General features: G+C 29.3%; 2 protein-coding genes across 3 annotated transcripts; both read left to right on the forward strand.

Moving 5' to 3' along the window:
- The first annotated feature begins 438 nt into the window (after positions 1-438).
- On the forward strand, positions 439-1004 carry LOC145955207 (uncharacterized). The gene is made up of 2 exons (XM_083069917.1): positions 439-450; positions 660-1004. Exons 1-2 carry the CDS (start codon positions 439-441, stop codon positions 1002-1004), a joined length of 357 nt encoding a protein of 118 aa, XP_082926043.1.
- Positions 1005-15456: 14452 nt separating this feature from the next.
- On the forward strand, positions 15457-18571 carry LOC109807425 (magnesium transporter MRS2-F). 2 transcript variants are annotated; one of them, XM_083069187.1, is made up of 6 exons: positions 15457-16238; positions 16430-16687; positions 16812-16940; positions 17505-17629; positions 17786-17909; positions 18024-18571. In XM_083069187.1, the coding sequence occupies exons 1-6, from the start codon at positions 15876-15878 to the stop codon at positions 18303-18305; spliced, it is 1281 nt and encodes a 426-aa protein (XP_082925313.1). In that variant the 5' UTR covers positions 15457-15875; the 3' UTR covers positions 18306-18571. The 2 variants fall into 2 exon arrangements, with proteins under 2 accessions (XP_082925313.1, XP_082925312.1); XM_083069186.1 differs by having other exon boundaries at positions 15460-16238; positions 17783-17909; positions 18024-18563.
- The last annotated feature ends 356 nt before the right edge of the window (positions 18572-18927 follow it).

Raw genomic sequence — 18927 nt, forward strand, 5'->3', positions numbered from 1 at the left:
AATTTGAGTTCACTAATTAAGTTAAAATATCTGAGTTTTGTTCTTCACAAAAATAATCATTAATCAAACTTTATTTATCTTTTGGTTGATTCATATTAGTCTTAAAAAAAAGTCTGTATGAAAAAATAGATCACATATACCATCTAACTCGAAGAATAATCTTATTCGAAATGTATTAAACCACTATAAGAAGTTCTTCCTTTCATTAATAACAATTACATATCCTGATATTCGATATTAGAACTTGAAACTAATTCAGAACAACCATATAACAGTTCATTCACGCGCTCGGTAGATGTTAATAATAAATGAGATGATTCAAATTCAATAATAATTGTATTTTATGCAATAAAGATAATTAATTGTAATTAATTGATTTAATTTAACATATTTAGTGCCTAATTCCTAACTGAATGAGAATGACCACTAATTACTAATATGGGGAGAGTGGTATATAATTACTGATTAGTAATTTACTAATTATTGATGATTAAATAAAATTCAATAATAATTGTATTTTATGCAATAAAGATAATTGATTGTAATTAATTGATTTAATTTAACATATTTAGTGCCTAATTCCTAACTGAATGAGAATGACCACTAATTACTAATATGGGGAGAGTGGTATATAATTACGGATTAGTAATTGTATTCAGGTAGAATTACTTGTCATTCTTCACGCACTGCGGATTGCTTGGAGCAGACGCACGCAGTCTGTATTATGCGTTTCGGACTCGGCTGTAGCGGTTGAACTTGTTATGCATGATATCCAAAGTTCTCATAGATTGGCGCCTATCCTTTACTCAATTGAGGAGCTGGTGCATAGGCCTTGGACGATTCAATTTGAACATTCCTTTCGAGAAGGGAATAAGTATGTTGATCTATTGGCTAGACTGGGACAAATGCAAGGTCTAGAGGTGGAAGAACTTGTTTCCCCTCCACCTAAGGTGGAGTCTCAGGTGTTAGCGGATATAGCTGGAGATCCGATCGTCAGATTGTAATTTTGTTTTGTTTTTTTTTTTGTCAATACTTTACCAAAAAAAAAATTAACATATTTAGTGCCTAATTCCTAACTGAATGAGAATGACCACTAATTACTAATATGGGGTGAGTGGTATATAATTACTGATAAGTAATTTACTAATTATTGATTATTGATTCTTAATACCAAAATGAATAAATTGTATTATATATATATATATATATATATATATATATATATATATATATATATATATATATATAATTGTATATTTACAAGAATTTTAAAAATATATAAAATTATATATTTAAAAATATATTTTATTGAAAATAAAATATAAAATTAATATATAAAATATGCTGTTAGTCAAAATTTTAAATTACCGAGTTTAAAAAAACAATTTAATTAAAGAAATAAATAATTGTGATTTAAATATATGTATTTATATTTAACATTAATTAATTACAAAATTTTGAGTATTAGTTAAAAAAATTTAAAATATATATATATATATATATATATTAAAATTAAATATATAATAATTCACAACACACCCCAATATTATAATAATGTGTTGTGAATTAATATTTATTTAATTTTAATTTTTTAAATAAATTACGGTAAGGTGGTGTTTACGTGTTTTAAAATTTCAAGGATTAAAGAATTCTTATAAATTTAGTTGTTTGAAATTGTTTTGTATTGAAGTTAAGGTTGACCAAGTTTAGTGAAAGGTATATTATAAGGTGTTTTAAAAATTTTAACTTCATAAGTTTATTTCTTATAATTCATAAAGAGGGATTTTAGAGGGATTAACTTTGGAGTCAAAAGAGTCATTCCTTTCTTCTGACTTCATAGAAGTACCATGATCCCTCCCCATAACAGAGATTATAGTAGTTGAGTTGAGATTCGAAGCTAAGGAACTAAGAACCATAGGTTGAGACTGTTGTACAATGAGGGTTTGAAAAGTCTCATTCTTCCTTCATTTCCTTATTTCTGGAAGATTCGAGCTAAGGAATGATTGTAGATTAATCTTTGTTGCTTTGTATGTGTTTATTACTACATTGGTTTTCCCATTGGTGACTTTGGTCTTTGATTTAAAAGTGAAAAACCCTGTTGCTTAAGTTTCAAAGGAAAATTGATGATCTTGGATCATGTAGTGGTTGCATGTTGTTTATCTTGCTGAATCTAAGTTATTTATGATATATATATATATATATATATATATATATATATATATATATATGTTGATTTGAAGGTTGCATGTTGAGTTGGTGTGAATTAATTATTGAAATTGTTGAGAAAAGTTAACTTGTTTAGGTTGATGAATCATGTTTTTTAGTGTGTTGTGTATGAAGTATATTGTATATGTTTGTGTATGCTCGCTAAAAGTGCTAATATGACTCGCTTAAGCAAGCTTGTTCGATAATTTTTTATGGGATCTCTGGCTTGACTTGCTCAAAGCTCTCATTTGGTCATTTTGAGTGAATTTCACTTGCTTAAAGTGAGTAATTTACTTGGTTAAGTGAGCTAGGTTCATCTCCCAAGTGTAGTATTTGTCTTGGCTCACTCAAAGTGATGGTTTCTTTTAAGACTTGTAGTTTCTAAAATGTCTTTAGTAAATGCCTACATTAAATAAAGCATTGTTAAGCTATGTTGTATAATTATGTTGATGATGCATGTTGTTGAGTTATGTTGTGAACTTAAGAGTAAAGGAGAAGTGTTATTTTGAAAGTTGAAATATCACATTGTGTGAATGTGTTGTGGTACTTTGAGAGCCTAAAATGTAGAAAAACCCTTATTGATTTTGTTGCCTCTTGAAGTGGAGTGTTAAGTCTCCTTTGTGTCCTTAATTGACACCATATGGGAATAAGGTCAAACCATACCGATTTATAAGTGACCAAATTGAGTAAGGTATGAAGTCGATGGATAAAATCCTTAACTGATTACTGAAAAGGTACATGGTATTGCGAGGATAATTAACGAATTATTCCCATAAGTGACTTGGTTAATGTATACCAATGTCATGGTGGGCTCACACCCAAGTTATAATATACCTGACGAATGGTACTTGACTTTCCTAATGTAAGTGGTAAAATTTGAGAAATCATGTTGTGCTGAAAATGGATTGATATCCAACTTTGTTGTTGACCTAACAAGCCCAACAAGGTCATGTTGTGTTGATTCGATAGGGTCAAGTCATTTAGATTGTTCACCTATATTATAAGAAATCTCTTAATTGAAATGTGTGACAATGCATAAAGTTGTTGTGTTGGTAAACTATTATGATATATGTTGATAAGTTGTATAATATTGTGTTGTTGTATTGTCAGATGGTGTGTTGTCAAGTTGTTGTGTTGTTATGTTGATGAGTTGTATAACATGTTAAGAAGTTGATAAGTTAAAATGTTGAGTTGTAAAGAAATTAATCAAGTGAATGATTACTTGTTTTGTTTTGGGTTGTTAAGTATGAAGATAATGTATGTGTTGGTTCTTGTAAAGTTTATATAGTTAGCACATGGCTTATATGTTATACATGTTGTTTTCTTTGCATACAAGCTTACCCTTACCTTTTTATGTTGTTCGATTGTAATAATAATATTATTATGGGAGCGAGGCAAGAATAGGCTCAAGGGTGAGCATGATTTTGAGCCATGTTGGTGATGATATTTTTTTTGGAAGAGACTGTTCTAGTGCAACTAGTTGTCACTTAATTAACAACTTAGAATTTTTATGTTTTATAGCTTGGATATTATGTGCGTGTACAAAATTAAGTTGTAATCCCATTAGAGGATATTTATATTTGTTGAGATGCCTTGAATTTATAATTTTGTCCGTTACTATTTTCACTATTATTTGGGTTGTAATGAGGCTGTTATATTTTATCCTTGTTATAAGGCTAAAAGGCATCTGTATCAGATATCTCTATTCATTCATAAATAAGAAACTCTTGAACTGCCCGTGAACGTAGGTAACACTGACTGAACCACGTAATTTGTGTGTCGTCTTCTTTCTCTTCTCTTTCTTTTACATATTGTCATAACAATATTTTTAAGTTATTTACTCCTATACATATATATTGTTACATGAATATTCAAGTATTGTTTGCATGATAATTTTAGGTTAGTAGATGTTTATATTTTATACTACTTAGTCGTTGAACTATAGTAAATATATAAACTTATCGGATCATTACAAATATATAAAGAGATACACCTTTTATAATAAACTTTTATAATAATTGTTTGTCTCAATTTTTAGTTATATCATTACACCATTTAATTCTTTATGAGATATTCAAAATTAAGAGTTTTTTTTTTTTTACATAATTAGTAACTTTCTCACACAATTCCAATAACTACCCATTTTATTATTTTATTATTTTTTTAAATTAAGAGACAGTAAGTATTTCTTTCCCTACTAGTAAATATAATGTTAATATGTATATATTTAATGTTAATTATAAAATTTTGAATATTAATTTAAATATTTTAAAAAATAATTATTTGATTGAATAATCTATTAAATTTTTTTAATAAATTAATTTTCATTTTTATTCATAATAAATTAAAATATTTTATTTGTAGATTTTTAAAAATAAGAGAATTATGATCTAAACAGATTTTTGACTTAAATTAAGGGTAATACGTGGTGATTTAATTTTTATGTAATTAAGACAATTAAGGGAAATTAATCGATTTAATAAAATATAATTAGCGTTTGATCAAAACTTAAGTCTTTAACTCTATTAATCTATCTTAACCTACAATGATAATATTAATATATAATTAGGAATTAAGATAACTGCAAATTTTATATTTAAAGATTTATTTAATATTTTAAGAACTAATTTTACACTAATATGACAGCACATTTTACATGTAAAAATTAAAGTAAGTGTTTACTATTTGTTGTTTATTCGTAGAGTTTAATAGATAGGTATTTTTTGTACAACAAGTTTTTATATTATGGCCTATAAATTTTGTTTCAAAAATTAAAAAATAAAAATTATAAAAGTTAAAACATGTAAATCTAATGTATAATTAAAAAAAATGATAAAAAAATCTTAAATAAAGATAGAGACTAATTAAAGATAATTACAAAATAAGTAAATAATTATTATTCAAAAATTAATATTTTTATACATGTGTATATTTTTTCCTACCTTACCTTTGAGAGATATGATAGTGGAAAAAATTGATATATAATAAAATAGTATAAAATAAAAAAAAAGGTGAAAACTAAAGTGAGATATCCCTTTTATATATAGTATAAATAAAAAATAAATTTTTTATATTATTAATTTTTAAGATAAATTTTTTTTGAATAAATTAGTGATGGGATTTTTTTTATTATACAAGAGAGGATTAAAAAAAAAATCAGTAAAAAAATTAACAGAAAAATTATCTGGGCACAGGCACAGAGCAAAGGGTGGGAAATCATAAATAAGCAAGTCTTCGGAATGGCTAAACCCTCGCTTAGCAAACTCATCAGCCTAAAATGGTGATAACGTAAATATATATATTTTATTTATCTTTGTTAAAAAGCACTTTGTATTTGATATATGACTAAATGAACTCGTGTCATTTAACTAAAATGAGATGATCGTGTAAAAAATGTTACCAAATGATTTCAACAGAATCAATTCATTTTATATTTAATGATACTTTCATTTCCGAATTTGTTGGTGTGAAACGAATTGGTTCCAAATTTTCAATGCAACTTTAATTGAAAGTTGATAATTCGACATGATAATCAAGTTTAGTGAAGAACTTGAATGGGAAAAATAAAATAAGTGAGTGGTTATATCTTGATTAAAAGAAAAGACAATGGTTGTTATTTGTCTATTCGAGCTAACTATTAAAAGAATCTGATTTGAAAAACAAAAAAAAATTATTTCAATTATACACTGAATGGACATTTAACATTTTTTAACTAACATTTTACATTTTTCACACCAACTTTTTATTATAATATTAGTTGAAAATTTGAGAAATCCGTCGCTAGTTAACAGAATTCTGAATGCAAATATTAAAAATAAAATATGAAAAATTAGGTAAAAAAAATAGGGAAAATGAATTTCTGTTTGTGAAGAGTAAATATAAGATATTGGTAAATATTTTTGAAGGAGTAATATTTGTATAAAAAAGTGTGAACAGCAATAAGGATGAAAAAGTGAAGTAATTAAGGGATGATAATTTAATAGTATTTCCGCAGCAGACAGATACATAGGTGTAGCCTTTATTCGGAACGCATAAATTGGTTAGAAAATGATAATCATGGACTTTATTATTAACGGTGTGGAGCCACGTGCCTCTATATTTTATTATAAAAGTTAAATAATAGAATGAGTGATTAATAATTTAAAGATTTGAGTGGTTTTAATTAATTAATTAATTTGAGTGGTTAAAATATAAGCAACTTTTAATATTATTTTTATCATTTAAATATTTTTAAGTAAAATTATCTATCAAAAATGAAAAATAAATAAATCAATTTACCTTTTTTTTGTATAGTTTATTATATATTGATATAGATTAAGTGATTTCTATGGAAATTATTATTAAAAAAAAATTAAATTCGAGATAAAAATGGTAGATTTTTTTAAAGAAAATATATTGTCATTTATTAAAAATATAAATTTTGAATATCAAAATTAAATAAATGGTTTTTATATAATGATAATAAATAAAATTATTTTTTAATTAAATATAATAAACAAAATTATATATATAATCTATTCAGGAGATTTTTTATTTTTAATTTTTGTAAATCAATATTCTAAATATAATTATAAACTAAATCAATGCTAATATATTTTATTTTTATTCAAATAAAAATATAATATGATATCTATTCTTTTAAATCGAGATATCTCTGACCGATTGGAAGTTAAAATTTAATTTATCTAAATATTAAAATTCATTTAAAAGATTTACTTACTATTTACCAATGAGTAAAATTATCTACTAATCATGTCATACTTTGGTGATATATAATTTAATTATTTAATTTATCATTTTGTTTGTGATATTTTTAGTCTATTTAATTTAATATCTTTTACAATTTCTGACTTTTTGTATAGTTCTTTTTTTTCTTCTATAATAAATATTGGATTTAAAGAAAAAATAAACTTTAAAATAAGATTTATGTTAATTTTTCAATATAATATTAATTACTTTTTTTTATATCTTTCATAATTTTTTTTAGAAAGGTTAAAATATATTTTTAATTTTTATAATTTCATGTGAGTATATAAATAAAAAATATTTATTTTAAACTAAAATAACTAAAAAAAATAAAGTAAAAATATAGAAACTAAATCCTAAACCTTAAACTAAACAGATATTTTAATTTTTTAGAAAATAATTTGTATTGAATTATTTTCAATAAAAAATAATAATAAAATAAATTTTGTAAAATTATTACATTATTTTTATTTATTTATTAATTTTTGGAGTTAGGTGTACACAAAGAGGAACTCCCGAGGCGTTCCAACCACTAACCACTAACCACAAACAATAAACTATCAACCATCTGATCAAAGGAAGAACAAGCACATGCGCACCTTCTATACACATGTTTTTATTCATACGAAGAACCTTACAATTTAAAGTAGTGTTTTAAAAATGTAGAATCTGATATATATATATATATTATGATGAATATATAAATTATATTTAAATTTATATAAATAAATATTTTTAATCATATAGATTATATTTTTAAATTTATAAAAAAATAATTTAATCATATCATAATATTATTTTATTTATTGATAATTTATTTAAAATTTTAATATTTAATTCAAAAATTGTAATATTGTATTTTTTTTAATTAATAATTGGTATTTTTATTAATTGTTTTATATTGCGATTAGTAGTTCATTAGTTATAAAACTCTAAGGATTTAAGAATCTTAATGAGTTATGTTGTTTAAGAATTGTTATGACTTGGAGTCAAGTTGATTAATTAGGAAAAAATATATAAAGTTTTCCTTAGAATTTGAACTTTATAAGTTTATTTCTTAAAGAAAGCTAGAGAGGAATTAGAGAGAGAAGTTATGGAATTAGAATTTCCTTCTTCTAAGACCTCAAGAGAGTGTTAGGATACCTTTCCCGAAATTGGTAACAACTTCGTTGTGATTCAAAGCTTACCGAGCTAAGAATCAAAGACGTAGATTAGTCATGTGGAGGTAAGGGAAACTTATGATTGCTAGATGTTGGGTTGTTGGTGCTGATTTTGTGTAGTTTTCCTCTTATGAATTATTGATTGAATTGAATCATGAAAGAAATTTTGAGTTGTTGAGTTTTGCATGTTTTGCATTTCTCAAAAGAAAGTGACAATTATAGTATTTGATTGTAGTTGCATATTGTTCATCTGACTATAATTGAATTGATTATGATGTATGAATATTATTTGGTGCATTGCATGTTGAGATTTTTTAAGTTTTAGATGAATTGAGCCAAAAACATGAATCTGCCAAGTTTAGATTTCACCATCACATCAGACACAATTCCATAGTGCAAGACATGAATTAGGAGTGGAAATAGATTAGGTCAGGTTTTAAATATATAGATCAAACCTATTTTACAAAATTAAAGCATAAGTCTGATCTATTATCTATAATAAATTTTTTATAGGTTTGATCTGATCTATTAACCTGTTTAAAATCATATGTTATATTAATGATGTTAATTAGGTCAATAAACATAATTTTTAAAAAAACCAACAAATCTATTTTTAAATGTCATTGTGAATTTTTTTTAATTTGCGTGATAAAAAAATAATTTACTCAATATTATTAAAATTTAAATTTAAAAAGAAAAATACTCAATGCCACAAAGAGAGAGAAAAATGAATACTTTTTGTTAGAGAAATAATTTGTGCACACCCATATATGTTGACCTACATTCATACAATATCACAAAAAGGGAATAGAAGAAATCACTTCTTATTAAAGGGACAATTCATGTACAGTGACATACACTCATGTACAATGATATATAATAGATGCAGTTGCTAGGGTTTCCATTTGTGATTTCTTGATTTTGTATCAATAGGATACGTAAAACGTTCAAGTGGAGATAATAATTGTTGATAATTTTTTTGTTTTATAAATTTATTTATTTATATTGTTGATAATATATGTATATTATTTTTTTTTATCATATTATACATATATAGGCTAACTTATTAAGCCTAACAAACTTTTTTAAAAAGTTTAAGCTCAGTTTTTTTTATAAAATAAATAGAATTTTTAAAAAGTTTAAACCTGACTTTTTTATTAAGTTATGTCGGACTAAACTTTAAAAAGGTCAAGTCATAAGCTTCTGTTTAAGATCTAACATATTCTCATCCATGGGCATGCTAGAGGCTCTCTACCTCAATGATGTTAAACACATGATTGGTAGCTCTGAACGTGAATTAGATAAGAGTTCTTTGACTTGATCATGTCGAATATGGGTTAAGAGGTGTCAGGCATGGGTTAAAGGGTCACGGGCGTGAATGTCCTCGAAGCTCTTTGACTTGGTGATGTCGGACCCAATTGAGTGGCATTAAGTGTAATCAAGACAATAACTCTATGTCTGGACAACGTCGGATGCTAGTGTTATGGTGTCAAGCATGAGTTAGACAAAGACTCTTGCTTGGATGAGGTCAGACGTGAGTTTAGCCACGTCAAGCATGATTGACACATGGACTATCTGCCTCATTCACGCCAGACATAGGTAGATTGGCACCAAACTTGAGTGAGTTAGAGACTCTCTGCCTTAATGACACTAGACATTGGGAGAATGACGTCCGATGTAAGTTGCTGAATGAAAAATGTGTTGTTTTCTTTTAACTAAGTATTGAACATATATGTTTTAAGTTGGAATACTCACATGTTGTATGTTGTGGTATGATTCTAGTTCTTTATATCTTGATCTAGGATGAGGTATATTAATAATTAAGTTGCTTAAAGTAGTAAGTTGTTGAGAGTTGAATTGTAATGGAGTTGCATGTTGTGTAGTGTAGATAGTAGTTATGTTGATAATGCTTAAGGCACGAGTTTAAGCTGTGTTGATTGAATTAAGACTATAGGAGAGATGTTGTTTTAATATATGAATATCTCGTGTTGTGAGAATATGGTGTTATGATGTTTTTCACCTAGTTGTTGAAAATTCTTCATGAAAAGTTGACTCTTGAAGTGGAGTGTTGAATCTCTTGTAGGTCCTTAGTTGATATAGTATGAAAGTTAGGTTGAGCCATATACTGATTATAAAGTGACAAAATGTAGGTTCTTATGGGTGCAAGGTCGAGCCATACATGTATAAAGTGACCAAAAATCGAGCAAGATATAAGGTTAAGGGCCAAAATTCATACTAAAGTATTGGAAGAGGTGGAATATTTAGAGGATAGTTAGTTGGCTAATTCCATAATAGGTTTAGTTATGCATGTTAAAGTTGTGGTAAGTTCACACCTAAGTTGTCTTAACCCTGACTAGAATATTGAACTTTTTTTGTTTAAGTGACAAAATCTGATAAATCATGTCGTGTTGTGAATTTTTATCCAAATATATTGTTGATCTAATAAGTCCAAAAAAATTGCGTTGCTAAGTTAATTTAATTAGTAGGGTCAAGCTAGCCACTTAGACTACTCACTCGTGTAGTAAGAGATCTCTTAGTTAAAATACGTGATGACACATTATGTTGTTGTATTGATAAGTTGTGAAGTTGATATATGGTATTATTGCTTAAAGTGTTGTGTTGTGCACAAGATGTGTTGATAAGTAGTTTGTTGTGTTGTAAGTTGTGGTATTGATGTATTGTTTAAGTTGAAAAACTTTTATGGTATGGTCTATATGTTGATGTTGGTAGTATATATTTTATGCACCCTATACATATATTTGTTGCATGGATATTCAAGTACTATTGCATGATAATCCTAGACAATAAATTCTTTAGGTTTTTCATTACATTATCAATGTCTTATATTAAATGTGGTGACTTAACGGGTCATTACAATAAGATAAAAGTAGAATATGATAAAATTCAATCTATCCAATATTCAATGTATATTAAGAGTACAAATTAGATTACATACATTCATACATTCATGGTGAATTCTCTGAAAGACCACTTTCACAAGTGGTCCATGGGTGCATCATCAGTTTTCACCCTTAGATGCATCTAAACTAGTAGACCATAATACACCTTACCACACTGGATCTAAATTTTCGATTTTTTTACTGATTTTTTTTTAAATTACCCAAAAAACAAAAAACACATGGCAACAGACGCAGCTGCTACTGACACTCGGAACGGGCCGTTCTGAAATCAGAACGGGTCGTTCCAAATGAACAAATAACACATAAATATTGGACCAGAACGGGCCGTTCCAGATGACAAAAAAACACATGACGAATGGAACGGAACGGCCCGTTCCAACATCAGAACGGCCCGTTCCGAATTAAAAAATGACACATCAATAATTAAATCAGAACGGGCCGTTCTGAAAACGGAACGGCCCGTTCTAACTACAAATTTGTCACACAAATTTTTTAAAGCAAAATAATATATTTTTTTTCCATTCTACTAAATTACATCTACACCCTAAACCCTAAACCCAAAAAATCTTATACTAAGGTCCATAATACAAGACCAAACAATATAAACTCTTGTACTACCAAATATATAAGAAAAGTGGTCATCCACTAAGGCTCATAATACAAGACCAAACATTATAAACTCTTATACTACCAAATATATGAGAAAGGCGGTCATCCATGTAAAGTCCAAGTAAAGAGAACCTTAGGCCCACCAAACCCATTGGGCTCACTAAGCTCAGAAGTAAACAAAAGCCCAAAGGCCCACAAAGCCCAAAACTAGGCCCAATAAGCTTAAAACTCAAAAAGTCTTATACTAAGGTCCATAATACAAGACCAAACATTATAAACTCCTATACTACCAAATATATGAGAAAGGTGGTCATCCATGTAAAGACCAAGTAAAGAGAACCTTAGGCCCACCAAACTCATTGGGCTCACTAAGCTCAAAAGCAGTCAAAAGCTCAAAGGCCCATGAAGCCCAAAACTAGGCCCAATAAGCTTAAAACCCAAAAAGTCTTATACTAAGGCCCATAATACAAGACCAAATATTATAAACTCCTATACTACCAAATATATGAGAAAGGTGGTCATCCATGTAAAGCCCAAGTAAAGAGAACCTTAGGCCCACCAAACTCATTGGGCTCACTAAGCTCAAAAGTAAACAAAAGCCCAAAGGCCCATAAAGCCCAAAACTAGGCCCAATAAGCTTAAAATCCAAAAAGTCTTATACTAAGACCCATAATACAAGACCAAACAATATAAATTCCTATACTACCAAATATATGAGAAAGGTGGTCATCTATATAAAGCCCAAGTAAAGAGAACCTTAGGCCCACCAAATCCATTAGGCTCACTAAGCTCAGAAGTAATCAAAAGTCCAAAGGCCCATGAAGCCCAAAACTAGGCCCAATAAGCTTAAAACCCAAAAAGTCTTATACTAAGGCCCATAATACAAGACCAAAACAAAAGCCCAAAGGTCCATGAAGTACAAAACTAGGTTAGTGAGCCCAATGGGTTTGGTGGGCCAAAGGTTCTCTTTACTTGGGCTTTTCATAGATGACCACCTTTCTCATATATTTGGCAGTATACGAGTTTATATTGTTTGGTCTTGTATTATGGGCCTTAGTATAAGACTTTTTGAGTTTTATGCTTATTGGGCCTAGTTTTGGGCTTCATGGGCCTTTGGACTTTTGATTGCTTTTGAGCTTAGTGAGCCCAATGGGTTTGGTGGGCCTAAGGTTCTCTTTACTTGGGTTTTACATAGATGACCACCTTTCTCATATATTTGGTAGTATAGGAGTTTATATTGTTTGGTCTTGTATTATGAGCCTTAGTATAAGACTTTTTGGATTTTAAGCTTATTGGGCCTAGTTTTGGGCTTCATGGGCCTTTGGACTTTTGATTGCTTTTGAGCTTAATGAGCCCAATGGGTTTGATGGGCCTAAGGTTCTCTTTACTTGGGCTTTACATAGATAACCACCTTTCTCATATATTTGGTAGTATAGGAGTTTATATTGTTTGGTCTTGTATTATGGGCCTTAGTATAAGACTTTTTGGGTTTTAAGCTTATTGGGCCTAGTTTTGGGCTTTATGGGCCTTTGGACTTTTAATTGCTTTTGAGCTTAGTGAGCCCAATGGGTTTGATGGGCCTAAAGTTCTCTTTACTTGGATTTTACATAGATGACCACCTTTCTCATATATTTGGTAGTATAGGAGTTTATATTGCTTGGTCTTGTATTATGGGCCTTAGTATATGACTTTTTGGGTTTTAAGCTTATTGGACCTAGTTTTGGGCTTCATGGGCCTTTGAGCTTTTGACTGCTTCTGAGCTTAGTGAGCCCAATGAGTTTGGTGGGCCTAAGGTTCTCTTTACTTGGTCTTTAGTATAGGAGTTTATATTGTTTGGTCTTGTATTATGGACCTAAGTATAAGACTTTTTGGGTTTTAAGCTTGTTGGGCCTAGCTTTGGGCTTCATGGGCCTTTAGACTTTTGATTGCTTTTGAGCTTAGTGAGCCTAATGGGTTTGATGGGCATAAGGTTCTCTTTACTTGGACTTTACATAGATGACCACCTTTCTCATATATTTGGTAGTATAGGAGTTTATATTGTTTGGTCTTGTATTATGGGCCTTAGTATAAGACTTTTTGGATTTTAAGCTTATTGGGCCTAGTTTTGGGCTTCATGGGCCTTTGGACTTTTGATTGCTTTTGAGCTTAATGAGCCCAATGGGTTTGATGGGCCTAAGGTTCTCTTTACTTGGGCTTTACATAGATGACCACCTTTCTCATATATTTGGTAGTATAGGAGTTTATATTGCTTGGTCTTGTATTATGGGCCTTTGTATATGACTTTTTGGGTTTTAAGCTTATGGGACCTAGTTTTGGGCTTCATGGGCCTTTGAGCTTTTGACTGCTTCTGAGCTTAGTGAGCCCAATGAGTTTGGTGGGCCTAAGGTTCTCTTTACTTGGTCTTTAGTATAGGAGTTTATATTGTTTGGTCTTGTATTATGGACCTAAGTATAAGACTTTTTGGGTTTTAAGCTTGTTGGGCCTAGCTTTGGGCTTCATGGGCCTTTAGACTTTTGATTGCTTTTGATCTTAGTGAGCCTAATGGGTTTGATGGGCATAAGGTTCTCTTTACTTGGACTTTACATAGATGACCACCTTTCTCATATATTTGGTAGTATAGGAGTTTATATTGTTTGGTCTTGTATTATGGGCCTTAGTATAAGACTTTTTGGGTTTTAAGTTTATTAGGCCTAGTTTTGGCCTTTATTCATAAGATGTTTGATGTCATTGAGGAAGGGGCTTCATATCTCGCTCAATTGAAAAACTATACTTAAATTTTAAATGTGATTTAGTAGAATGAAAAAAAAAAACAAATATGTAGCCAGAACGGGCCGTTCTGAATTCAGAACAGCCCGTTCTGAATTCAGAACGGCCCGTTCTGGTTTAAGTAATCATATGTTATTTTTAAATCTGGAACGGGCCATTCAGATTTCAGAACGGCCCGTTCTGGTGTAGTTTATCACGTGTTTTTTTTTCTTCTAGAACGGCCCGTTCTGGTGCATTATTCTTGTGTTATTTTTTCATCTAGAATGGGCCGTTCTGGTTTCAGAACGGCCCGTTCTGGTTTCAGAACGGCCCGTTCTGAAAGTGACAGCTGCTGCGTCAGTCATCGTAATACGTGTTTTTTTTTATAGGTAATTTAAAAAAAAAATTCAGTCAAAAATTCAGAAATTTTATCCAGTGTGTGAAGGTGTACAATATATTTTCTCACTAAATCACAATCTCAACCATTCATTGTTTTTAATATTATATCTATGGTGATTTTAAATGCACCATCCATGGACCACTTGTCCAACTTCTCCATCATAGACATCACCTACATTCATATATATATATATATATATATATATATATATATATATATATATTATGCCCACTATTTAATATACAATAAAATATAATATAAATTGTTCAAATAACAAAATTACTATATATTCAAAAAATGATAATGTTATTATAGTTAAATATAATTTTATATTATAATATAAAATATTTTTCACAAATATAAAATATAATATGTTCAAAACTATTTATTTGTTATGAATTTTAAATATAACATGTTACATATAAACAAAAATATTTATTTATTATAAATTTTGATTATACAAAATGAATAATTATCTTGTGTATTGTATATGCTACAATACTACTTTTATATACATAACAAATTTTTCATTCAACATTTTATCTTATATATAATATATAATTATAATAATGTTGAAAGTAAAATTTAAAGTATATTTAAAACAAATTATTATTGCACAAACAGTTTGTAAAGGAAATATTTGTAAACAATTTATCTTATATTAGTGCTTCTTAATCTAATTTTCCTTCATAATAAAAAAAAATACACTAAATCAATAAGATATGATAGGTTAAATATGTGTATAATATTTTATTGGCGCAACAATAAAGTGATTATAAATTATAACATATATGCTACCTTTGAAAGGACTTTGAAAAGTTAAAATCTAATGTATACAGTTTATTATGGGTGTTAGCACTTTATGATGAATAGGAATTAAAAAAGTGATTAAAGATTTGTAAGATGAAATAATTTATGTTTTCCACATAAAAAGATAAATTAGAGAAAATTCAAAATGGGTAAAGAAATATTGTATATATATCATGAAATCGAAGAGAAGAATAAAAATAGTTGTTAGTGTGTAGATTTTTGGCGAGAGAGTTGGTAACTAGGAGCAGATAGGTTTTGGTTTTGTGATTTATACGTAGGATGGAAGAAGTGGAAGAGAAAGTAAAAGTGAGAATGATGAAACGAAAGGGTGCGGCGGGACTGACGGGAGTGAGGAATTGGATGGTGGTGACGGAGACAGGGCAGAGACGGTTGGAGTGTGTTGGGAAGCACTCCATTATGCGCCGAACTGGGTTGCCGGCGCGTGACCTTAGGGTCCTCGATCCCATGCTGTCTCACCCTTCTTCCATCATGGGACGTGAAAGAGCCATCGTTCTCAACTTGGAACACGTCAAAGGCATCATCACTGCCTCCGAGGTTCTCATGATCAACTCCTCCAACCCTCTCTTTCTTCACTTCCTTCAACATCTTCTCTCTCGTCTTTCTCATCAAACTCCCTCTCCGGTACGTACCTACATACTTATTCCCTTAACACAACTTATATTATCAAAACATACTATATAAATACAGAAAATTTCTTACATTTTATACCTCAGTTTTATAAGATTGACTTAAACACATGTACGTGATCATGCATGAGAATATATGTTTATGGTGGTAGTGAATTTTTATACTATAAACTTCATATTACACAGATGAGCAATGACATGGATAGTGAAGCAAAACCTCGAGAGATGGGATCAGCTACGTTGCGCGGTGGTGAAGATTCCCAAAACGGTTTGCCTGTGGGAGTATCTGAGGAATCTGATGCAGTTCAAGCAAGAGTGGATAGCCCTAACCCTAAGATCAATGCAGAGATGTTAACAGGAACACTAGCTCCTAAACAGTTACCTTTTGAGTTCCTTGCACTTGAGACATGTATTGAATCTGCTTGCAGGTGCCTTGAATCTGAGGTTTGTACTAATGTTGTTCTATATAATGTGTGGATATACATATATATGTACATTGCTCTCCTTTCTTTTTTATATATATATATGCCTTTAAGCTCTATGACTTGTATTGTGTCTATATTGTTAGACTTCAACATTGGAGGATGAGGCTTACCCAGCTTTAGATGAATTGACTTCTCAACTTAGCACTCTCAATCTTGAACGTGTAAGACAGATTAAGAGTCGTTTGGTTGCACTTTCCGGTCGTGTGCAAAAGGTATATAATATTAATTGGATTTAAGTATTAGCAACTAACAATAGTATGTCATTCTTCTTATTTCATGGATGCCAACACGTACTATAGCTCTAACCAAGTCTTGAAGTTGTTCAATCTTAAAGGATCTGTGCCATTTTGTGTTTCACCGTGGCTTACAGTGCAACTTTCTGCAAATGCTGGTTGTTTTGTGTTGCATTTTGCAACCGCTCTTGTGAGCAATAGTGTTCTACTTTCATTGCTCTGTTTTGTTCTTAATTCAATTTAGCCACATAAATTCTCCACTTTAGGTTGGACTTATGCATAATTATTTGGGTGCTTTTATATTGTAGGAAATTCCGGGTAGGAGCATAGAGTCTATATTAACCTGAAAATGTGAAATACCAAAAAGAAGCAAAATGATTAGATTTGTAGGTTCCTTTAGTTCGGATTTACTTATGAGCATATTTTCGCACCGAGATCTAGTATATGTCTAGGGACATATTTTGTTAATTGTTTTAATAAAGCTATGTTGTTGTTGCAAAAATTAAATAAAAAAAGGACTAATCTAAGTCTTGCATTTTATAGGTAGCAGATGAACTAGAACATTTACTAGACGATGATAATGACATGGCTGAAATGTACTTGACACAAAAGCTTCAGGCTTCATTACAAGAAGAATTCAGTTCTGAATGTGAAGATGGCGATCAAAGGTAAATACCATAAATATTTGTCTATTTAACAATATATATATATATATATATATATATATATATATATATGTGTGTGTATTTTGACAAATAAGACTAAAGTTGTGATTAGTAATTACATAAGTCACACTCAGAATGGTTGCTTAATTTTGTCAGTAGTAATGAATCAAATTCGGAAAAGTTTGACAAATTCTCTGGCCTTAAACCTGACGTTGAGGAATTGGAGATGCTTCTAGAAGCATATTTTGCACAGACAAATGGAATCTTGCAAAGATTGTCTAGTGTAAGTATATATCTCTTGAACTATTGTATTCTTAAAAGATTCTTGTGTCTTTTTCATAATAAGAGAAACATTTTTGGAATACTCACTTATGAATGTGTTTGTGACTTGGTTAAGTTGAGTGAGTACGTGGATAACACGGAGGACTACATCAACATAATGTTGGATGATAAGCAAAATCAGCTTCTGCAGGCATCAATAATTTTCAACACCCTAAACATGATACTTAGTGCAGGAATTGTGGTTGTAGGATTGTTTGGCATGAATATTCAAAACAAACTCTTCGATGGTGAACCTCGTCAATTTTGGGCAACAACCGGTGGTACATTTGGAGGATGTGTACTTATGTTCCTTGTATGTTTTGGGTGGGGCAAGAAAAAATATTTTCTCTCTCAGTAGGGGCAATTAATCACTTCACGAATTTGTGAGTGAACTCATGTACTATGGTTTGATGTTTGAGTGCTTTGGTAGATAAAAGAATTTTGGAATCGCTGCTATAAAACTGGAAAAAAAACGAATTCATCACGATGAATTTTTAAATTTTTGCTTAAAAATTAATCCTTGAACACTAAAATTTTTGTAGTGACTTATAATCAGTAAGCTACATGTTATTGATTATGTCGGATTTTAAAATTAATTTCAATTTGAGTAATGCTAATTAAGAAAAGTATTAGTTAATAACTTAAAAAATATTTTTATTAAAATTACTGTAATGTATATATATGTTTTGCCTAACTTTTTTTTTACTTAAAATTATTCTAAAATTATTTTTTTTTTAAAAATGAGAGTTGCCTATTATGCACCTTAATTGTACTTTTTTTAATCATCTATCACCCAAATTTTATCACGAAATTATATCATTCAATAACTTTCAAATCTTCAGACATTTTATTACGTTGTCAATTGATTATTAATTACTTAATCAATAGTATAACAAGTTGATACCTTACATAACACGTTAATTAGTAATATAACACATTAATTGTTAATATAAATTAAAGATATTTTTACTAATAATAAA

The sequence above is a fragment of the Cajanus cajan genome, chromosome 2 (assembly GCF_000230855.2).
Source record: "Cajanus cajan strain Asha chromosome 2, NIPB_CcT2T_4, whole genome shotgun sequence".
NCBI classification, from domain to species: domain Eukaryota; kingdom Viridiplantae; phylum Streptophyta; class Magnoliopsida; order Fabales; family Fabaceae; genus Cajanus; species Cajanus cajan.

Bases quoted from the DNA above. Each gene is read 5' to 3' on its own strand.
- LOC109807425 (XM_083069186.1), top strand. From the start codon at position 15,876: ATGGAAGAAGTGGAAGAGAAAGTAAAAGTGAGAATGATGAAACGAAAG. The intron at 16,239-16,429 runs GTACGTACCTAC...CATATTACACAG, and splicing joins CTCATCAAACTCCCTCTCCG to ATGAGCAATGACATGGATAG. The intron at 17,630-17,782 runs GTAAATACCATA...TAATTTTGTCAG, and splicing joins TGTGAAGATGGCGATCAAAG to TAGTAATGAATCAAATTCGG.